The following is a 21,953-nucleotide window of genomic DNA, read 5'->3' as shown; positions in this document are numbered from 1 at the left end:
AAATTTGGAGATCATCAGCATATAGGTGATAATTACACGTTTTTAGAGAAGATGAAATATCATTGATATACAATGTAAAAAGCAACGGTCCTAAAATACTACCTTGTGGCGTGCCAACTTTCCTTGTACGCCATTCTGAATTTCTTTCATGAGTTATCACCCGCTGCCTCCGATCTTCCAAATATGACGTAAAAAACTTCAGTACTGAAGGGTCAAACAAGTAAGATTCCATTTATTTATTAATTAGTAGCTGTAAGTCTATTGTATCAAATGCACCACTGAAATCCAGTAGCGTTAGTACTGTAACTTGTCGTTGTTCCATTGCTAGTCTGATGTCTTCTGTCACTTTAAGGAGAGCCATGGCAGTGCTGTACCCTTTCTTAAGCCCGATTGTAGAGGGTCAAGGAGAGAATAGTTATTTAAATAATTCAATACTTGCTCGTACACCAATCTTTCCAAAGCCTTACAAAGCGCTGGAAGAATAGAAACTGGGCGATAGTCAGAGGTCAGTTTAGGATCGTTTATCTTGGACACTGGGATGACATTAGCTGGTTTCCAGAGTGCAGGGAAAGTTCCATTTCTAAGACAGTAATTGAATGTGTGTGTGATAATCGGGAGGATAGCGCCTATTATGCATGAAATGCATAGGGATGTCATCTACTCCTACTGCTTTAGATTTAATAGACTATAGTACTTCTTTAATTTGGTTGCTAGTGAGCTCTTGGAATGAAAATTGAGGTCGGCTAAGTGGAGGGATGGTTGGTTGATTTGTATTTAGTTCTGCCTGATTGATTGGTTTAAACACGATACGTTCTTCAGAGAAATATGTAATAAGCTCGTCTAGGGGAACAGTTGGTTCTCGTTGCTGTTGTTGGCCTTTTACAATACCAAGAGAGCGTAGTTCTTTCCAGGAATTCCTGGCATTCAGTTTACCTGAAAGACAGTTTAAGTACTTAAATTTCTGATTTCTTGCTTAATTCTGTTCCTAAGTACCCGATAGTTTTCAAAATCGGATTCGTTACGGGTAGGTTTGTACAGTCGGAACCATGAATCACGGCAAACCATCAAATTCTTAATTTCCTCATTTAACCATGGGCGGGGGGGGAGCGACTCACTTTCGCTTCAACATAATAATATGAAGCCTCCACCTTATCAATACATTTATTTATATACTATTAGTTACAGTAATCACAGTACCGGTTTCGACCCCTCAAGGGTCAACCTCAGCTGTCATATACAAATATAGTTATTAAAACATCACACAAGAAGGAGTTGTACATACATGAAAATTGACCAATTTAACAGGTCATTTAAATATATGTTAAAATGGTAAACTGAGTCCTTTCTTCTTCAATTATAAAAAGATTACGTAATGTAAAAGACAAGTCCTTATAATGTTCTTGTTGATTTGATAAGCGTAAATTGAGGTTTGTACTATTGTGTATGCACTAATGTTCTTAAAATAATCACTATTTTACGTTAAATCTTATAATTAATTATTAAAAACATTTCAAAATTTTATTCTTCTGGTAATTATGTTGCTTATTTCACGATGTCCTTCAGTTGGTAGTATGTGTATCTTGAGGTGATCTGGATACTTTCTACGAGGAAATAGATCGTAGTTTAATGTTCGGTTCGATGCATTGTCTATATTCATACCGTCTTACTAATAAAAAGTCCTTATACAGTTGTTTAACTCTTGTTTAGTTATACAGTGAATAAACCCTGTATAAGCGTTTTACATTTTTCTTACTAATAAACGAGGTATACGCATTGTATTACTATACAGCACGTATACACTCGTTCCAAGGCGCAGGAATCTCTTCCTGCAGTTCACTGACGTATTTTGCACGTTCACCGCCTTTATGATCGCTTCTGTTGGTTTCCGGAAAGTCGCACAGTAGCACGGCATATCGAAGAGGCAGTGGCAACACTAAGTGAGACAGCTGGAAATTGGTTTATACCGATATCAACATTTCTTCAGCTTGTTTGAGTAATGAACGCCAAAAAAAAAAAAAATGGAATGGCTTAAGAAAAGATCAATAGCTCCTAACTGGCATAGTACGGAAAACGTGAATATATTATTCATTGTACAATTCCTCTGCATGAGCCTTTGGCTCGTTGGAATTAATTATTGAAATAAATATCTATCTATAATTGTAATTGAATCGGCGAGTTGAAAAGGGTACACATTACAAAATCCTTACTTTTCAGGAGAAAGGGAAACCTGTTTTGTAGCTAAACGAAAGGTTTGATCAAAAAAGTTTCTATTAGGCATTTATACATCATATCTCTGCGTATTCAACTACAAAGTATGGAAATCATGTTACGTACGGTTTTCAACTTATACCATTTTTTATGTCAAGGAATATGTCCCTTTTTATACTCAAATTTGAGAAAGATCTAAGATCTTTGTAGAGGCATGTAATGTATAAGAAACTCGCAATTTCAAAAGTCTATTAAGCAGTAACACATTATTACACAAAAATACGCCCAACCATCATTTCTTTTATAGTTATTCATTGTCATTCCGTCTCTTTAAAGTGTTTTATTTACGAAGATGTCTAGACTCCATAACCTCTGAATGGTGTATGTCTTCTATGTTTAAAATATCGTGAAGATCATCAATGTTATCGTCCATTCTTTCAATGTGTGTTCAATGTTAAATAGATAAGTCGAATATTTCACCACGATTATATTACTGTAGACAATAAATACCACAAAAATAAACTGCTCACTCGTTTCTTTTTCCGCTGCTCGCTGCAATGCAACGCTTATACAAGGGTCCTGGTCTGTATAAGCAATTCAATGAATAACTATAACAGATGTATAAACAGGAGGCTTATACACGGTTTATTAGTAACGAATTTCACATAAACAGTGTATAAACCTTGTATAAAAGTTATACACCGTTTATTAGAAAGACGGATAGTATATACTGAATGCTGAGTTAATAGTAATGCACATTGTAAGTATAAAAATTTGTTTAGTTTGCGACGTGCACCTTAATATGACGTTATATACTATGTCAAGTGTCAAATGGTTTACATTTTTTAATGTCTTAAATGATAGCGTGTGGGCTTCTTTCTAAATGTTGTAGGCTGTGATATCTGTAAGTAGAAATGAAATGTATAAGAAACAGCGTTTGATGGATTTGTAAAGAGTAAAGTTGTGTGTATTGTACTTACTCTGGGTGTTGACACTATGTGCGTTGCACGCCAGCATGTCGGGTTCTGTTACGTGTTAGTCTGTAGCTGCTGCTCGCGGCTGTAGAGGGGAAGTTAGGAGGGGTAGGAGGAGCGGCTGTTGGGGGAGTGGGATCAGAGTGGGAGGTGTCTTTGGGCGGTTCTTTTATATGTATCGGATGTTGTTTCTTAACTCTTTTTAGATAATTACTTTTTAGGAGGGGAATAACTGCGTCAAAAAGGATGTTGGTTTTTTCTGTAATTTCATATCAAGTTAAAATTTGGATTGACGTATTGGTCTAGGTTTATGTAAAATTCTTCCATGATACTGAGCAAGGGGCTCTTGGGGTTGGTACTTAGGATTTGCATGTCATTTTCAATATTTGTAAATTTGTGTTTATGGTCTTCGATATGTTGTCCTATGGCTGAAAAATGTCTATGTTTTATTGCATTTATGTGTTCGTTGTATCGTATTTGGAAGTTCCTCCCAGTATGTCCTATGTAACTGGCCTGGCAGTCGTTACATTTCATGCGATAGACTCCTGAGTGATCGTATCTATTTATATTGTTAACAGATTTAGAATTATGTAAGATATTGGCATTGTTGCGTGTGGTTTTATAAGCTATCCTCCCGATTATTACACATTTGTGATGTGCATATTACTCTACCTCTCAAGTTATTTCTGAAATAAAGGGCTACACCGTCACCTTTCCTACCATCTGTTCTATCCCAGCGGATGAGATCGTAATTATTAATATTTACCATGGCGGAAGGGATGGTAGGCCTTAGCCAAGTTTCACTAATACAAAAAACATGTACGTCATTGTCGTTAACAATTGTATGTATTTCCTCTATGTGAGCAGGGAGAGAGAGAGTGTTCACATGGCAACATTGCAAACCATGTGGCGTGGAGGAGAGCACCTGTCTCGACATGAGACTTGTTGCGACAGGGGGTTGCAGACCGGACCCAGACTCAGGTAGCGGGCGTTGAGGTAACATTACAAGGGGATCATGTTTAACTTAGATTGACAGAAACAATGGGTACTCACCGCTGCCTCCCGTTGAAAGAGACCGTTGCACACACACATTCACACTCACATTTCAAAAAAATATGCACATAACTAACACTATTTGAGGCAAATTTGAAATTCATGGTAAACAGGAGTCCTGTAACATATTTTAAAACTAGCCCTATTATAACACATTGTCACCGATTCTGAGCTCCGCTACGCTAACTGATGAGAACGTTTAGGTCCCTAGGAGTGATCAGAGTGGTTTTCTTGCCATCTGGTATAATTACAGTCACACGTCCATTATGTGTATACACATTCCACATTCCAAATGCGCCGCGTGCCTTATTCAATATCCCTTTTCTTGTTGCCGTGAGGGATTCCGTGACCATGATGTTTGTGCCCTTCAGTAGTCGCTTCGCCCGCCAGACTTGGTCCCGCTGATGGTAACGCAGAAACTTCACAATTATTGGCCTGTTCCCAGTGGCCACTACGTTGGCAGTCGTCCTGCGCTGGCCACCCAAGAATAATCTCTAACTGAAAGACGATGTTTATAACGTAGGTCTGCTTGGGAAACACACACAGGAAATGCTGTCAACAAGTTCCTAACAGCTTGCTGAGTCAAGGGAATACAGTGTGGTCTCACAAGTCCTTTCAAATATCTCTCAATACACTTCTAAGGAACATGAGTGACGAGCACTTTGGAGCATTCAGCAATGCAGGCGGGTGATAATATTTGAGCACTCTGGAGCATTAAGGATGGCACAGAGTTACGGTATTTTAAACCGGGCAACCCTGATAAAGATGACGATAGTGATCTTAATTAAACGTACCATTAACTTTTTTTTTTTTTTTTTTTTTTTTACGATCTTAGGAGACCCTCGAATTTTTCCTGCAGGAGATCTTTAATATGCCAGTAAATCTGCAGGAATAAGGCTAGCGTATTTTAACACATTAAAATCTACCAGAATGAGCCATGTCTGGATTTGCTGTATTGGACCCAGACGGCCAGCGCTGAACTGTCCGAGTCTCTCTCTCAGCCTGGTGCTCCCCTTAGTCTTACAGTTAGTTTGTGCACCGAACAGCTAAATAGTTGTTTTAAAAGAATTGACTTGTAGGTTTCGTAAAATTACCAATGTACTTTAAAATATGAACACTGTTAATGCTTAAAATGTTGTCTAAAGGAAAGTAAATATTAAGCTTCGCATACAAATGGTTCCACATTATTGCCACCAAGAATTTTGTAACTTTGGTAACTATCTTATCTTGTACATTTCTGTCCTGTTTGCAGGTCTGTTGCCATTCGACAATGAATTCAATAGTACATGTTACCAGAAGTGCAGAGTTCTTATTTTCTTTACTTTTCATATTCCTTGCCTTAAAAATGTCCAACTTCTGACTCAATATCCCTATTCCCTCATTTTCTAATTATACTGCAAAATGCAGACTGTTAGTCCATTACCCTTCAGGTGACTATAGCATTAACAGACTACTCTAATACAAGTATACAGAATGTAATACTCATTAACCCTTTCGCACTCAGCACGCCGATCTATCGGGGCGAGAGGTTATGACGAGAAAGCTCACGGTACTGATACATTGGCTCTGTCCTATTTAGGGATTTTGGGCATTTGTGTGGCTGTTAAATGATAAAAGTTGATAGTGACAGTAACTTAAAGCACTGAATTTGCGTTTTACTCTACAGATATATCCACCAGCCATACATTTTTATTTTCGACAAATGAGATCTGTCGACCGAGAATGTTTATGTTGTGGTTATTCCAAGTTGTTATTGCGTTGATCTGTTTTGGTTGGCTTATGAATACAACAATTTGATATTGTTATCAGTTTAGTTTAGAGTTTATTTTGTTTCTTTGGTATATCGTGTGTTCGCTGTACTTTGCGAACTATAATTTTACTCCTCATTACTCCGTTGTTGCACGTACTTGCGCCATCTTTTTATTGTGACGACTAGACCATATTCAAGGCCGAATGAGGCCGATATCCTTGAATTTTCGGATGATTTAGACAGTAGGCCCTAATAATGATCATTTGCCGAAAGTAATTCCCGTTATGTGGGAAGTGACACAGTCACAGCTGTTCACTGTGCATCGGACTGCGAGGACCTGACATTGATGACGGTTACGTGTACAGAAAATAACTTTGTGCCATGCCTCATGAGTGAATTGCAGCACACGTGTTATACTGATATCAATTATTCAGAATTAAATGTTCTTTCTTTCAGGTCTAAGAGTAAAGGAGAAAGATGCAATAGTGTCTGAACTTTCTGTCACTGAAAACCACAATTTATTTTTTAAATTTACTTTCAAAGTTTAATATTTATTTTTGGCTTTACCAATAATAATACGTCCAAGATATATTCATTTCTGAAACCCTCATAGTTTCCTGTATTAGTGTGATTTATTTTATTTCAATATGTGTTAAAACTGTTTTCACCGGGCGAGTTGGCCGTGCGCGTAGAGGCGCGCGGGTGTGAGCTTGCATCCGGCAGATAGTAGGTTCGAATCCCACTATCGGCAGCCCTGTAAAAAGGTTTTCCGTGGTTTCCCATTTTCACACCAGGCAAATGCTGGGGCTGTACATTAATTAAGGCCACGGCCGCTTCCTTCCAACTCCTAGGTCTTTCCCATCCCATCGTCGCCATAAGACCTATCTGTGTCGGTGCGACGTAAAGCCCCTAGCAAAAAAAAAACAAAACTGTTTTTTGTAATTTGGTTGGAAAATCACAGAAAATAGTTTGAGCTCCTTCAAGCAAACCCCTGCATATAGGCTGAGTGCGAAATGCTTTCTCTAATACACATCTCCGTCTGGTAGATAGGACATACCAATGAGAACCGCACTGTTTATAGCAGGCATGACTGGTGGATCAATTTGTCACAGTTAAGCATAGTGTCTGCATTTTCACAGCGACCAAATATAATACCTTTAATTGTTCTTAGCAGTTCAATCTGCAATATCTTACTAATCACCGGTGATATAGTGAATTGGCAGAATCCTTGAACTTGAAATGCTGTAAGTGGCTTTGTGGGCTATATACTTATTGCTTTCATAAATAGTATTCTTGAAAAAAGAAACCATAAGCTTCACCAAGAATAAAAGTACACTCATAGAGAACTAAATGGTGCCTATACAGAATGTTAAAAGTGTGTAATATTTTGAGAAGAAACAAATGTCTAATAAACAGTGCATCTGGAAATATATGCACATGTTCACTGGAGGTGATCAGTGTGATGTCCATATATTACAATACAATATCACAAGACTGTACTAGACAATGATATCCCTAGCTAATGATACACTGCAAGGAATGATGAAAAACACTGAAATGGTCATAGATGTGTGAATGGGCACTGCACTGACACTTCAGAGCACTGATGGGGTTTCCCTGAATAACAAGGATGTTACATGCCCTCATAACTAATCATGCAAACGATAAAAAATAAGGCTTAATATTACACAGTACAGTATTTCAAAGAGATAGGGTATTAATCAGCACAAGACAATAACACCCAACTGTAAAGCCAACTACAGCATGATAAAATAAATACTGTAAATGACCCGGTGAGTTGGCCGTGCGGTTAGGGGCACACAGCTGTGAGCTTGCATCCGGGAGATAGTGCGTTCGAACCCCACTCTTGGCAGCCCTGAAGATGGTTTTCTACGATTTCCCATTTTCACACCACGCAACTGCTGGGGCTGTACCTTTATTAAGACCACGACCGCTTCCTTCCCACTCCTAGGCCTTTCCTATCCCTTTTGTCGCCATAAGACCTACCTGTATCAGTGAGACATTAAAAAAAAATTAAAAAAACAAGATCATTTGTTTCATACTGGATATGTCATACTGTTTTAAGAGGAAGTACAACTAAGTAACAATCCTCAGAGTATTATATCATGCAACACAATGCCATATCCTGTTACAAGACAGTACTGTACAGTAAAGTGCATTATTGTCAGAAAAAGCTCTAGTTAATTATTAATCACTAAATCGCAACATAAAAAGGAAAGAAAATGATCACTAGGGAGCACATTCATATACAATAAAAAAGGTAAAACATGGTAAGCACTGATAAAAATGGAAGAAAATTTAATTTCTTTAAGCAAATTACTATTGTTGATGGATTCTATATTTAAGTTTTCTTAATTTGTTCTGAACTGTTGTCCCGTGAATAAATAAACTACATATTTCCATTGCAATACAGTTTTACTCTTATACATAAGAACATAGAGACTTTATTTATCAACACCTTCTCTAACTTACACATCAATCATATTGCAGCGTTCTCATCACAACTGTCAACATCTTGCAAAGTAGACAACTGGGCAGCTTCTTGTTTTAATCAGCTGTTCTACTAATCTCAACTTCTATATACAAATAACACCATCCAAATATTATACATCTACACAGTCAATAGGTGCTTTGTTGATTATTGCAAAATTACCACAATTATTTTATGTAAACAGTGCACTGTCTGATTTGTCAGACTGCAATAAATAAATATGAACAGCAATGTGTCACAACGTCTTCATTTCTTCTATACTTCATTTTTCTAATTTTCCGTATTCGTAATCTTGTTTTGACCCTTTTAGGACTGGGTGTGTTCAAGAAGGGTGCCTCTAAAAAACCACCTGTATTGGCAGGTGGTGAGGTGAAAATGACCAAGCCATGTTTTAATACGTTGAGTGCCAGACCGAAATTCATAGGATTGCCGTTTAGTGCCATGAGCCAATAAGATCGAGTTACTCCCTGGTGCCAAAACGTTCATAGGCTTAACCAAGCAAATGATTGCTGAAATGAGGATATATTTATGATAAAGGTTAACTTATTATGTATATTAGGTAAACTATTGTGACCCCATATGGGGTCGCATTGGTCAGTACAAATTGTACAGGTACACGCGCCCCCATATGGGGTCGCATTTATACAGTAGTTACAGTGTCGACGCACGGTCATACTTACCTTTTCCTTTGCAGAGACGTGTTATATGCCATTGATTATGAAAGATGTGTTAGCTTGTTCGCATTGGAGACGTAAACAAGTACGATCCGCGATTTTAGGTCAGGAAATGTTTGAAAATGAGGATCTTCCGATTTGAAGTTACGAAATTTTCGTAGAAAATGTTGTTATATAAAGCAGTGAAAATCATATGAATTTGGTAAATTAGGATGTAAGAGAACAATATTATAAGAAGAATTAGTAGTCATGGAATATTGAATAAGTATATAATTATGTTTGTATAACTTTTAATTTGGGTAAGAAAACCTTGCAGCGATGATTGTGCAACATGGGAACCAGTGACTATATCGTTGGAAGACGGTCAACAGCTGGCTTGGAAACCCGGAGTACAGTGGGGAAGTGTATGCTGGAGATTGTAATTCATCAATGTGGATGAACGTGCCAGATCGCTAATTGCTCTGTACTGGGTTCAAAATCACTGTAATTATGTATAACTTGTGTATCACCATTCTCCGACTTGTTCAATATATCATCCAGACTAATCTGCACTAAGTCTTTTACTGCTCGATTTACTCATAGTGACCTAAAAAGACAAGGAATCTCGCAGCATTGAACACTTGCATAAACAAACCGTGCAAGAGACAGACAATGATTTTATCATCCTACAGAGCACTCTTGACGTAATGGGGTTGCGCCAAAACAGGAATTGATGAATGGAAGGTGGACTATGCACGTACTTAAATAGACGACCATCAGATGGTAGGAAGAGACTTTATACAGCTTCGAAACACATACTTACTGAGCTCCCAAATGGGTTCGCACAGTTCCCTATTTAGAACGAACATACGAACCCATATGTGAACGTTAAGCTCAAAAACTTTGACTACTCTCACGTACCCAAATGGGGACATGTTAAAGTTCTCCAATTATAAATAGTCCCACACAGGTGACACCTTGACAGTCAACCATGGAAGGTCTTTTAAGGAATACTCCACCGGCTGAACCAAGAGTTCAGAGAAGGCAGCATTCGGATACGGTGGGCTGCCACCTGAAAGATACCGTGAAGTCGGAGGCACGGAAATACCCCAGTACTACATACACGAATGAGACAAAATCAAGAATCAAACCAAAGCAGATAACATACTTCTCTACACACAACATAAACTCACTCATGCAAACCGGTAAACTAAAAGTGATCACCGACATAATGGACCAACACAAAATTCTTATCATGGGATTACAGGAAATTAGAAACACTGACCAGGATGCCTTGGAATCTCAAGGGTACAGACTTTATAAAGGTATACCCGGGAAGAGAGTGATGAAGAATGTCCCACAATTTGGAACAGGATTTTTGGTCAGCCTTAAAATAATAAACTCAGTTCAAGAATTCAGATCACAGTCTCCACGACTCTCAACGCTCACCTTAAAGGCATCTAATAAAATCTATACTATAATAAATGCCCATGCTCCCACTAATGATAAAAACAACTCCTCAAAAGACCAGGAGGAAACAGGAGAATTTTGGGACCTATTGGACCAGACCATAGATAACATCCCCAAACACCATATAAAATTATTAATAGGCGACTTCAACGCTCAACTAGGCAGAGAAAGAAAATACCGTGACATCATCGGAAAATGGCCAGCACACAAGAAAACAAATAAAAATGGAGAGAGACTAGTTGACCTGTGTAGAAACCATAATTTAATCTCAAAATCTACATGTTTTAAGAGGAAACCTCAAAAACTCAAAACATGGAAACACCCTGACTACACTAAAGGAGAATGGCAACTGGACCACGTCTGCATGGACAAATACCACCACAAAGAGATCTATAACGTCAAAGTCCTCCGAGGAATAGACACAGGTTCAGATCACTACGTAGTTAAAATTAAAATTAAACTCACTCCCCAGAGGAGACAACAAAAGCAAGTCCTGAAAACTAAAAGAAAAATAGATCCTACCCAGCTAATCAACAACAAAAATTACCAGAAAGCAACTGAAAAAATAAAAATCACAGACAAACTTGAAGACTTAGTACACAACCTTAAACAAATTGCAGAAGACCTAGCTCCAATTAAACCACGTAAAAAACACCAATGGTGGAACAGTGAATGTGATGAAACAGTGGAGAAAAGACATCAGGCATGGCTATTACATCAGTCCCAAAAGACAGAAATATCCTATCAAAAGCTAGTAAAACAGAGAAAAGAAACTACCCAAGTCTTAAGAAGAATAAAAAGACAACATCATAAGGACACCCTGCAGTTAATTGAAGAACAGTTCAGTAAAACTAAATCAAGGGACTACTACAAAACCTTCAGAAAGCAGCTCCAAAGATATGAACCCCCGACCCTACTGATGAAGGATGAAGATGGTAAGCTGGCCCATAACAATAAAGACAATGCAGAAATTCTGGCTAAACATTTCAACAAGCTTTTAAATTGTGAGGAACCTACAGAACTCCTTCATTTGGACACCAACACCCCGATAAAAACATCACCAGAAAACATCAATCCCCCCACAATAAAGGAAGTCTACCAAGCTCTGAATAAATTAAAAAACTACAAAGCACCAGGAGAAGATCAGACCTTTGCGGAAATGTGGAAATATGCAGGAACCTCAGCAAAAGTTGCCCTCCATCAACAACTTGTCTCTATCTGGATTAAAGAAGAACTACCAGAACACTGGACAACAGCCCTCATTCATCCTCTGCACAAAAAAGGGGACAAAACCGACCCTAATAACTACAGGGGAATCTCTCTCCTAGACATAACATACAAAATATTTTCAATAATCATCCTTAATAGGATAAGTTTACAACTTGAGAAAGAACTAGGAGAATATCAAGGAGGTTTCAGACCCTGGAGGAGCTGTCCTGATCAGATCATGAGTCTTAAGTTGATAATGGACTATAACAGGAGAAGAAACAGAGATATGGTGATAACATTTGTAGATTTCAAGAAAGCTTATGATTGCATCCATAGAGAATCTCTGTTTAAAATTTTAAGACACCTTGGACTACACCCCAAATTAATAAACATGATAAAATTGACTCTCACCAATACCAAGTCAAAAGTGAAGTTTAGGGGTGAAACATCAGAGACATTTGAAATTAAAACTGGACTACGGCAGGGAGATGGGCTCTCACCACTATTATTTAACTGTGCTCTAGAAATGGTAATGAGGGAATGGTTTAGAAAATGTCCCCCCAAAATAAAGATTGGCCGAAAAATCAAAACAAATTGCCTGGGTTTTGCTGACGATTTAGCATTACTAGCAGTGGACATAAAAGAAGCAAAAACCCAGATATCAGAACTTCAAAACATTGCAAATAAAATTGGCCTCAAAATATCATTTGAAAAAACAGAAATTATGCCCCAAAAACCAACACAGCTAAAAGAAGTCACCATAAATGGTAATAAAATCAAAATAGTAACTCAGTTTAAATATCTTGGAGAAGTAATAACACATAACTTAAATGAAAAAATCTCAATCCAAGTAAGAACAAATAGATTAGCTAAAGCACAAAAATTAACATGGGATATCTACAAAAAGAAATGTCTATCAATAAATACAAAAATAAAACACTACAACACAGTTATAAAACCGGAAGCTACATATGCACCAGAAACACTCTTTTACCTGAATAAACAATCAAAGACTGACAGACTTCAGAAAATTGAAAGGAGGATTGGAAGAACCTGTATCAACAAAAAATATCAGAAAGATGGACAGTGGCGGTTAATACCTAACAAAGTCGTGTACAAAGAGCTAGAACCCATTACAGATACTATGCGTAAGAGGAGACTGGGATTCTTTGGACATATCATGAGGATGCAGGACTCGAGACTTCTGAAACAACTAGTACAACACAATCTCGTCTCAAAAAATACCACAACAGGATGTAAATGGATCAGAGAAGTAAGAGAGGATCTGAAGGAAATAGGCCTTACAACAGAAGACACCAAAAATAAGATAAAATTGAATACAAAACTCAAGAATACAAACCTCCGCTTTACCCTTACACAAAACAAACCAACAACACGCACATTTTCAACTGAGGAAAGGGCAAGAAGATCGGAGCGTCTGAAGAAGTACTGGGAGGACCGCAAAGCCCGAACAATCCCTTCAAAGAGACCTGAACGACGGACTGACTAAAGTGATCCTATGTGGTCATAAAAGAAGAAGAAGAAGAAGAAGACTATACAGTATAACACAGATTGTAATGAAGATTTTGGTGTGATTTTCCCAAAATCTTAAAAACTGTCCTATGGGCAAAAAAAAAAAAAAAGATATAATGAACAAGAGCATTATTTAAAACATGTTTCAAGTTTATTCAATCAACAAATTATCGCCAGCTGGTCCGGCCATTGGCAATATATCATCATAATATCAATATAATGGTCCGTTATTGGACACAAATTGCAATATATCGTCAGTCGGTCTTTACCGCAGATATCAACACCTAGTCCTATAACGGTCAGGCACCAGATATCTAACAGTTCAACAAAATAAACTCTTATTTGCACTAAAAGCTAAAATATACCCGAGCCACTTAAAAATGCACATACAGTGACCACAAAAGAAGAGTTTACAGCAAACTCTTGTTTGGTGGTCTCTGTATATTCACCACAAAATCCGGTTATTTGGTTGTTAATAACCCCAAACAAATTTATATGAAGGCAGCATACGATTCACATCAAAGGAATAAAACATGTCGCTGGCTGATAATCTTATTTGAGAAATCATTTCTCTCCTGCAATTCTTTAATTATCTACATGCTCTTTGCAGATATCTTTCATGACTTAGCAAACAAATTCTGGTATGAAACATGCGGCAACACTGATTGCGCTTAATAAAGTTAAAATCTGCCCCCCAAGCAATCACAATGAAAGTTACAAGAGAAATGATTATAACCTAATACAAGTCCCTTTTAGTCCTCTAATGTCACAAATTGCAATGGGTTTATAAATTTAGGAAAACCGTATACTTTTTTTCAATTATAATACTTCCACATGCAAGTAATTAACTCCTATGCTAATCAGTAAAATGTTGACAACATGTAGATAAAACAATGCATGTTCCAAAATAAATACTTCTGTACATGAATAGTCTGTGCATTATTTTACCTTAGCAGCCGTTTTGGTCTATCTGGATCAATAGCAACATCATAATGGTAGGCAAACTTGCTGCGAAGTCCATTTAGGTCAAGAGCAAGATGATTTGTTTCCACAACAATCCTCTTTCCTTCAGTTCCAGCTTGTTTTAAGGATGCTCTAAGTGGGATTGGGAAACGAACACCTTTCATTTGATAGGGTGAACAGGGAGTTGGGAAAAAAAGAAAGAAAAAACAATTAATATGCAGTACAGCAAACATGAAGATCTGTACACAGGGTTAAATAAAAGGGAAGAGTTACTGAAAATAACAAGCAACAATTGGTAACTGAAGAGATTTTGACAATCATATGCTTAAATACAGTAGACCCAACACATCAAATTTATAGACAGATTTTTAAAAAAGCTCATTAATAGAAAAATTTCAACACTGTTTCATCTCGTAAGACTGTAAAAAGTTTACACATTGGTGTCGAAGGCTATGCGCTGTATGAGCCATGTCATTTATTCGGGAGAACGAAGCCTGCACAGCATATGTTCTCTGGTTTACTTAGTTGATACTACAAAACGTACTGTGTGCGTTGATCGGCACTGCAGTATAAGATTTGGTTCACATAGTTCTCGGGAAAAAAAAAAAATACAGATAGCAGCAAATTACAGCTCTACACATCATATTCTTCCTTGCAAACCGTGTCAGAACTGTGTACACTCAACAACAGTGCGCACGTACTGGCAGACGCACGCGAACATAGACTGAACGATGATTTATACCAACTGAATAGACCTAACAGGTCACACAATATTTATGTACCCTAATTATTACATACATTTATCTCTTGTACAAATAATTCTCAATGGCCTAAAAACCAAATATCTACCGTATTTTATTAGTTAAGGTTATATACGTTGAATTTTTTAGAAAAGTGAAAAGCCTACTAATTTTAATCTACTATTTCCATGGTCAGAGATCTGTAAATTGTATTACAGTTTTTACAGACATGAAGAAGACAGTATCAACTCAAAATGAAACAAAAAATTAATGAAGTACAAAACTAGTATTTAATTTTTAAATCCGAAATTAGTTAGCAAGACCTCAATGCGTTAAAGAGAGTATACAGAATGCATAATTCTCGTCTAATGCAGCGGATGATCTATCAACCATGAAAAAATAAATTAATAGAAGCTTTGACATTTAAGAACTCCAATGCTAAGAAAATGTTATGCAAGTATTCTGAAGACAACTTTCCAAAGAATACATTTGTTGCATTCACCATAAGATGTGACAGTTATCAGAAAATTATACCTAAGTCAGTAAATAAAATACAAAATCAGTTTACAAACCACTTCTTAGAGCCAAAATTCAAATTTTCCTACAGAACAGCACAGATCATTATCTGATGTACCATGGAAAAATGCATTGTTTCTATCATTATAATCTCCATAAGCACATCTGATATTTCATTCACACTGTATCCTTAATCACATTCACCATCACGATTGTGTGGTAAAGAAATTGTATACTTCCTGAATGCCATCAAGATTTTTTTTTTTTTTTTTTTTTTTTTTTTTTTTACAACTGGCTTTATGTAACCGAACAAGATAGGTTTTATGGCGATGATGGGATAGGAAAAAACTAGGTATGGGAAGGAAGCGGCAGTGGCCTTAATTAACACTAGAAAGACAGAGGGGTCATGTTTGACCCTTTTATGAATTCAACACTCTCCTGTTGCTGTAATTTATTTTAGATTTTGTTCAGACTGTATGACTTTTCATCATTTAGGCTTTATTTACTGTCATTGAAATTTGGATGCTCCAGCCCTAACAGCAATGGCCCCCTTAATTCAATTAACCTAGAAGGACGGAAGGGTCATTTTTCACCCTTATTAGATTGTACAAGAACTCTCATTGTATTTCCATAACTTCATTTTTTTTTTTGCTATTTGCTTTACGTCGCACCGACACAGATAGGTCTTATGGCGACGATAGGATAGGATAGGCCTAGGAATGGGAAGGAAGCAGCCATGGACTTAATTAAGGTACAGCCCCAGCATTTGCCTGGCGTGAAAATGGGAAACCACGAAAAACCATCTTCAGGGCTGCTGACAGTGGGGTTCGAACCCACTATCTCCCGATAACTGGATACTGGCCGCAGTTAAGCGACTCGTAACTTCATTTCTATTTTGTTTCCTATGCGTATGTAGACTGTTTCCTACTTCCCACACTCCATTTGCCATCTTCACCTATTTATCCCCTCCACACTTCATAAACGTGAGTCAAGGTTAGGAAAAAAAGAAGGCATTCGCATTAAGGAGCTTGTGAAGTATGCATTATAAACGGTTTGTTGCTGTTTGTTTATTGAGCTGTTTGTTGTGTTCATTTTACGAATGATTCCTCAAATATGGAGCACAGAAGGTATTTGAGACTGGACGATGTAATAGTTTCTCTCCAGGAACTAAGTGAGGATGACTTGGGACGAGAGAGGAAGAATCAATTCGTCAGATAATTATTATTCCCCTCGAGCCTCTTCTTCAATTTCTTCGTCTGAATCAGAGCTTGAAGAAATTGAAAGCAATCCAGCTGACTCGCCAAAAATAACTACCGTTGGAAAACTTGAAAACAATGACAGAGGTAACAATGTTTTACAGTTTCTTCATTCGTATGAACAATGCGTACATATTTATATCAAAAGTCATGACAGATTCTGCTTTCATTTCACAATTAGACTTTTGGGGTCATTTACAATATGCTCGAGGATGGGCGGGTCAGAGAGAAAAATGTTACAGTCCCTGGAGATGCAGGTCCAGCTATAGAAGCTCCTAGAAGATGAAGAGGTTGCTACTACTTCTACTGAAGGTGAAGCTAAAAAAAAAAAAAAAAAAACACACACACACTCTCTCTCTCTCTCTCTCTCTCCTGGACAAGGACAAGACTTCTTTTTTGCTAGTTGCTTTACGTCGCACCGACACAGATAGGTCTTATGGCGACGATGGGACAGGGAAGGGCTAGGAGTGGGAAGGAAGCGGCCGTGGCCTTAATTAAGGTAACCATGGGAAACCACGGAAAACCATTTTCAGGGCTGCCGACAGTGGGGTTCGAACCTACTATCTCCCGAATACTGGATACTGGCCGCACTTAAGCGACTGCAGCTATCGAGCTCGGTAGGACAAGACTTGAAACTAATACATTTGCCCTCATATCGGAAGTATGGGAAAGGTTTAATTCAAATTGTCAGATCTGCTATAAGCCTGGAGCTTGAATTAAAATTGATGTGCACTTGTTCCCTAGCAAAACTCTGTCACTTACTGCAAATTATGGCATCCAAGCCCGTCAAATAAGGAGATATTCACAATTAAGTATTTATTTATTTTCCACCTAGTCGATACAATGATTGCTTAAGGCAATTTTTAATGGTCAAAAGTGGTACATGTTTCGTATATTATCAACATCTTCAGCCACATAACACTGTTTAGATGAAAAATATATAAAATTGACAAAGTAATGCTTTAGAGGAAGTGTCCTTAAAATTAACATTAAACCATTAAAAATTGCCTTAAGCAATCATTGTATCGACTAGGTGGAAAATAAATAAATACTTAATTGTGAATCTATTGAAGTGCGATACGGACCATGAAGCTGATTTTATGTAAATAAGGAGAGAGTCTGGATGGCTGTGGACAAAGAATTGAAATATGTCTTGAATGTGTTTCCTTATCTAGGAAAGGATGAACAGCGCCCTGAAAATGTGCATTTGGGTAATTATATTGTTGAGAAGTTAATGACACCTTTCATAAACAAGGGTAGAAATGTCACTTGCAGCAGTTATTTTTACAGCAGTGCAGCTAGCTGGAAAGCTGAAATCTCATGGAACCAGTCTTCTTGGTACAAGAAATCGAGTAAGAAGGAAGGTTCCACCGGAGGTGAAAACTTCTCGAACACAACTGTAAAAGTCCTAAAAAGGAACAACATAATTTTATAGTATTTATCAAGGTAAGGTCGGTAAGAATGTACTTATGCTTCGTTCACTTCATCCAGATGTCCAGGTGGAGACTGACAGAAAGAAGAAAACTGACTTCATAACATGTTACAGCGGAACTAAGTACGGAGTCAATGTTGTGGACCAAACGGCCAGAAAGTATACTGTCACGCTAGCTGCACATAGCTGGTCATTACACACATTCTGTAATGTTCTCGACTTAGCAGGAATAAATGCTTGGGTGTTGTACAATCATGTTACAAATATCAAGATCTTGTGAAGAAACTTTCTTCTACAAGTCGCTGAGGAACTTACTGTAGCAAACACCCAGAGCAGAAATAAAATGACCGATATTGCAGACAATGATGATAGTGATATACAACGATCTAGCCGAAAACGCAGGAAATGCCAAGTGCGCAACAAATGCAAGAAGGACACAGAAGGTGGGCATGTGTGTAAGGCATGCAAAAAGGTTGTGTGAAAGAGGTGTACTGGGAAACAGAAAACGATCATCACCTGTGTGGAATGTCTGTAAGCTTTGAGATTGATGATACTCAATCACAGACATACTGTACATCATCACGTTCTCTTCAGACCACTGAACGATGTGCTTAGTATGGACACACAGGTTCATGAAAATAGAGAACTAATCAGAACAGAGACTTGTTTTGTATCCATATAATATCTCATAGTGACCTTTGATTGATTTTACATCCATTTATTGTATAACTGAATTTTTGGTATGACTGTATGGTTTAGAACATAATATTCAATCAGGAAGATCACTGGTATTTATTTTCATTGTAGAAAATATATCCCCACATCTCCATTCACAAATAATGGAATAAAACTTCTATATCACTCGAGGGTCATTTTTTACTTCTCCGTCTTTCTAGGTGGTGCAAGTCATTCCGTCCTTCTAGTGTTAAGGTACAACCCCAGCATCTGCCTGGTGTGGCAATGGGAAATCACAGAAAACCATCTTCAGTCCCCCAAGCAGCTAATTAACTACGAGAGTAGTTATTGTGCTTGGCCTTAAATAGCCTTCTCTCTCCGGTTGACGTAAGCCCCCACAGAGGCTCAAGAAAGGTCTCGAACATGAGGGTGTTACTTGCCAGGTAGCTAAGGACTGCCAGTGCTATTACGTAATGGGGGTTTGTCCTGTATGTTCATGTTGTACCTGCATATTGTGATCTATAATGGGCATCCAAGAATTGCTGATTTTGTATCCTTTCTCTAAATTCATATTGTTCGGGTGTTTCTTAATTTCGATAGCCTCTCAGATTTTTCTTTCGAGATTTCAGGGAAGAGCTGTTAAGATTTTAGTTCTGTCAAATGAAATTTCATGACTTGATTCACAGGAATACTTAACAGCTGAAATATCTGTGGCTTGGTTCTATCAAAATTCAGAAACACCAGAACAATATGAATTAAGAAAGGATACAAAATTAGTTATCTTGGATGCCCATTATACATAGATTACAATATACACATCACAACATGAGTCCTACCAACCTTGTTAAGATCAAGCTCCGCAAATCAGTAAAAAACAAAAACAAAAAAAAACACACACACACCAGTATTCCAACTGAAATACAGTATGAACTGATTTCCTCTGACCCGATACCTCCCAAAAATTCATGAAGAAGGCATACCACTGCGACCTATTCACCACCTCTTTTCATCAACACCCATCACAAAAGTGGACTGTTCTAAAACCACTGAGTAATTGATTAATACGGCCAAAGTGATATCGGACAAAGAACACGTTGAAGAAGAGAAGGAACCTGTCACGTGAACCATCCAGATAAATGAAATACTCCTTCAATAACATCCAACGCGCGTGAATGTGGACTAGTTCAACTTGTATTTCCTTCCGGCATTGTGATTGTCTCTCCTACAGAATTCGCAACTACCGGAGATCACGTCATACCAACCTTGGTTACGTCGTCATGCGCCTTTTGACTGGTTCAATTTGACCCGTATTATTCTATGAACTCTATTTCAACTTTTGTATTTGCACAATTGAAAGAACTCCATCTTCAATAATTAATCTTCGCTTCACGCATTGACGTATATTTTAATGTCCATAATATCTATTTTTACTTTAACAATCCCATGATTGTTTTTAGCTTCACAGACTGCCATCGTTCAATGTATTTCACCACAAGTTCTCGCTGTTGATCTGTACATATTGTTACAAATTAAATCTAACTTTATCATATTACTTTTTATTACGACATTGTTATTCTTTTAACAATTCTGATCATTTAAACTCAGGGCCCTGACCTAGTCTTTGCATACTAACGGCTGATGATGTTTGCTATGCCGAATGAAACATGTTCCATTATTTAAGACACCTCATGATTATTTTATAATTCAATGAGCGTATTGTATTGTATTGAGTAGGTGGTTGTTAATAAAAGGATTTTATAATTTTAAGGTAGTAAAACACGACAAAGACCATCTATAAACTACACCAGAAGCTAACCCACTATCTACCACCAGGGTATTTACTCAAGTTGAGAGAGAGATATGGAAATGCCCTATCATCTGTAATCCAGCAGAATATGAAGACATCTTTAGCAAACACGAAGTCTTCAAGTTTGGCAGACACTGCTAGGTGAACAACTGGAAAATGGTTGCTGGAAATATGATGAAAAAAACCTGCATATTGGCACTTCAAATTTTCTTCAGTTAAACGATTTGTTATTAGCAAAAACTCGCTGGGAAATGTCACCCTTAGGGGAGAACCTCATTACAACTCAGACATCGATTTAAGAAAATCAGTAATGAAAAAGGGAAAACGCCTGCGAGATATGCTAATGCCCTCTGAATTATTGCCAGGAGTCAACTTGAATCCCGCCAAAGTAAAAGACGTAAAAAGTTTGCTTGAAAAGCATTTTGGAATGGATTGGGGGAAGGAATGAGTTGCTTTCTTTTTACAGTAATCTGTTCACCATAATTTCTGTACACAAAAACAATCTTGTTGAAGAACCAGAAGTTCTTTATGATGGATCTCAAGAGAAGGGAACAGATTTAAGAGCTTAGTGCATTATTAACATGATTAACAACAAAGTGATGTCTTATTGTTCAAGTTACTTGTATTGTGAGTGCAGTGTAGCCTATAAAGGAAGAATTCTCTCCAAATATTATGGATAGGATGTAAATATGATAAGTCACACTGCAGTGTTTAATTTATTAGTGAATATCATTATACTGATAGCAAAAAGGTGCATTAGTGCTAGTGTGTTTTATTACAACATTATATTCTCAATTCTTTCATTTTTCTTGTTTTCAAGATAAGTTGTGTGAGGTAATATATTTTAATTTTTTTGGATGCTCCAAAACTCGTCTTATCCAAAATACAAATTTAATTTATTGACATTCTACTAATTATATTTATAATTCTTCAGTAAGATGAGCCTATGACATTGGACTTGAATGCGTGGTAATACATTTAAACAAGCGAGACATATTACAAAAATTACAGATTTTTCGCTTCTCCTGAGACATCACTTAGGGTGGATAAGACAAGTTCTGGAATGGGCCGCCTCATTTGTTCTCTCACGTTTTTCACACCTTTTAATACTTTTCCTCTCATCTTGAGAAATGGTAGACATAGTTTTCACTGTACCCATGGATACATGGCATAAAATGCCTTCATGTCGGAAAAAATCGTAT

General features: G+C 37.4%; 1 protein-coding gene across 2 annotated transcripts in view; it reads right to left on the bottom strand.

Annotated features, from left to right (window-relative positions):
• Positions 1 to 21,953, bottom strand: part of LOC136856825 (protein argonaute-2) — a 467,999-nt gene that overhangs the window by 389,102 nt on the left and 56,944 nt on the right. For both annotated transcript variants that reach the window (XM_067134979.2, XM_067134978.2), the window contains exon 6: positions 14,311 to 14,482. In XM_067134979.2, the coding sequence (XP_066991080.2) occupies positions 14,311 to 14,482 (172 nt within the window). The remainder of the gene's footprint in view (positions 1 to 14,310; positions 14,483 to 21,953) is intronic.

This window comes from Anabrus simplex, chromosome 1 (assembly GCF_040414725.1).
Source record: "Anabrus simplex isolate iqAnaSimp1 chromosome 1, ASM4041472v1, whole genome shotgun sequence".
NCBI lineage: Eukaryota > Metazoa > Arthropoda > Insecta > Orthoptera > Tettigoniidae > Anabrus > Anabrus simplex.
This window is presented reverse-complemented; position numbering and strand designations above follow the sequence as displayed.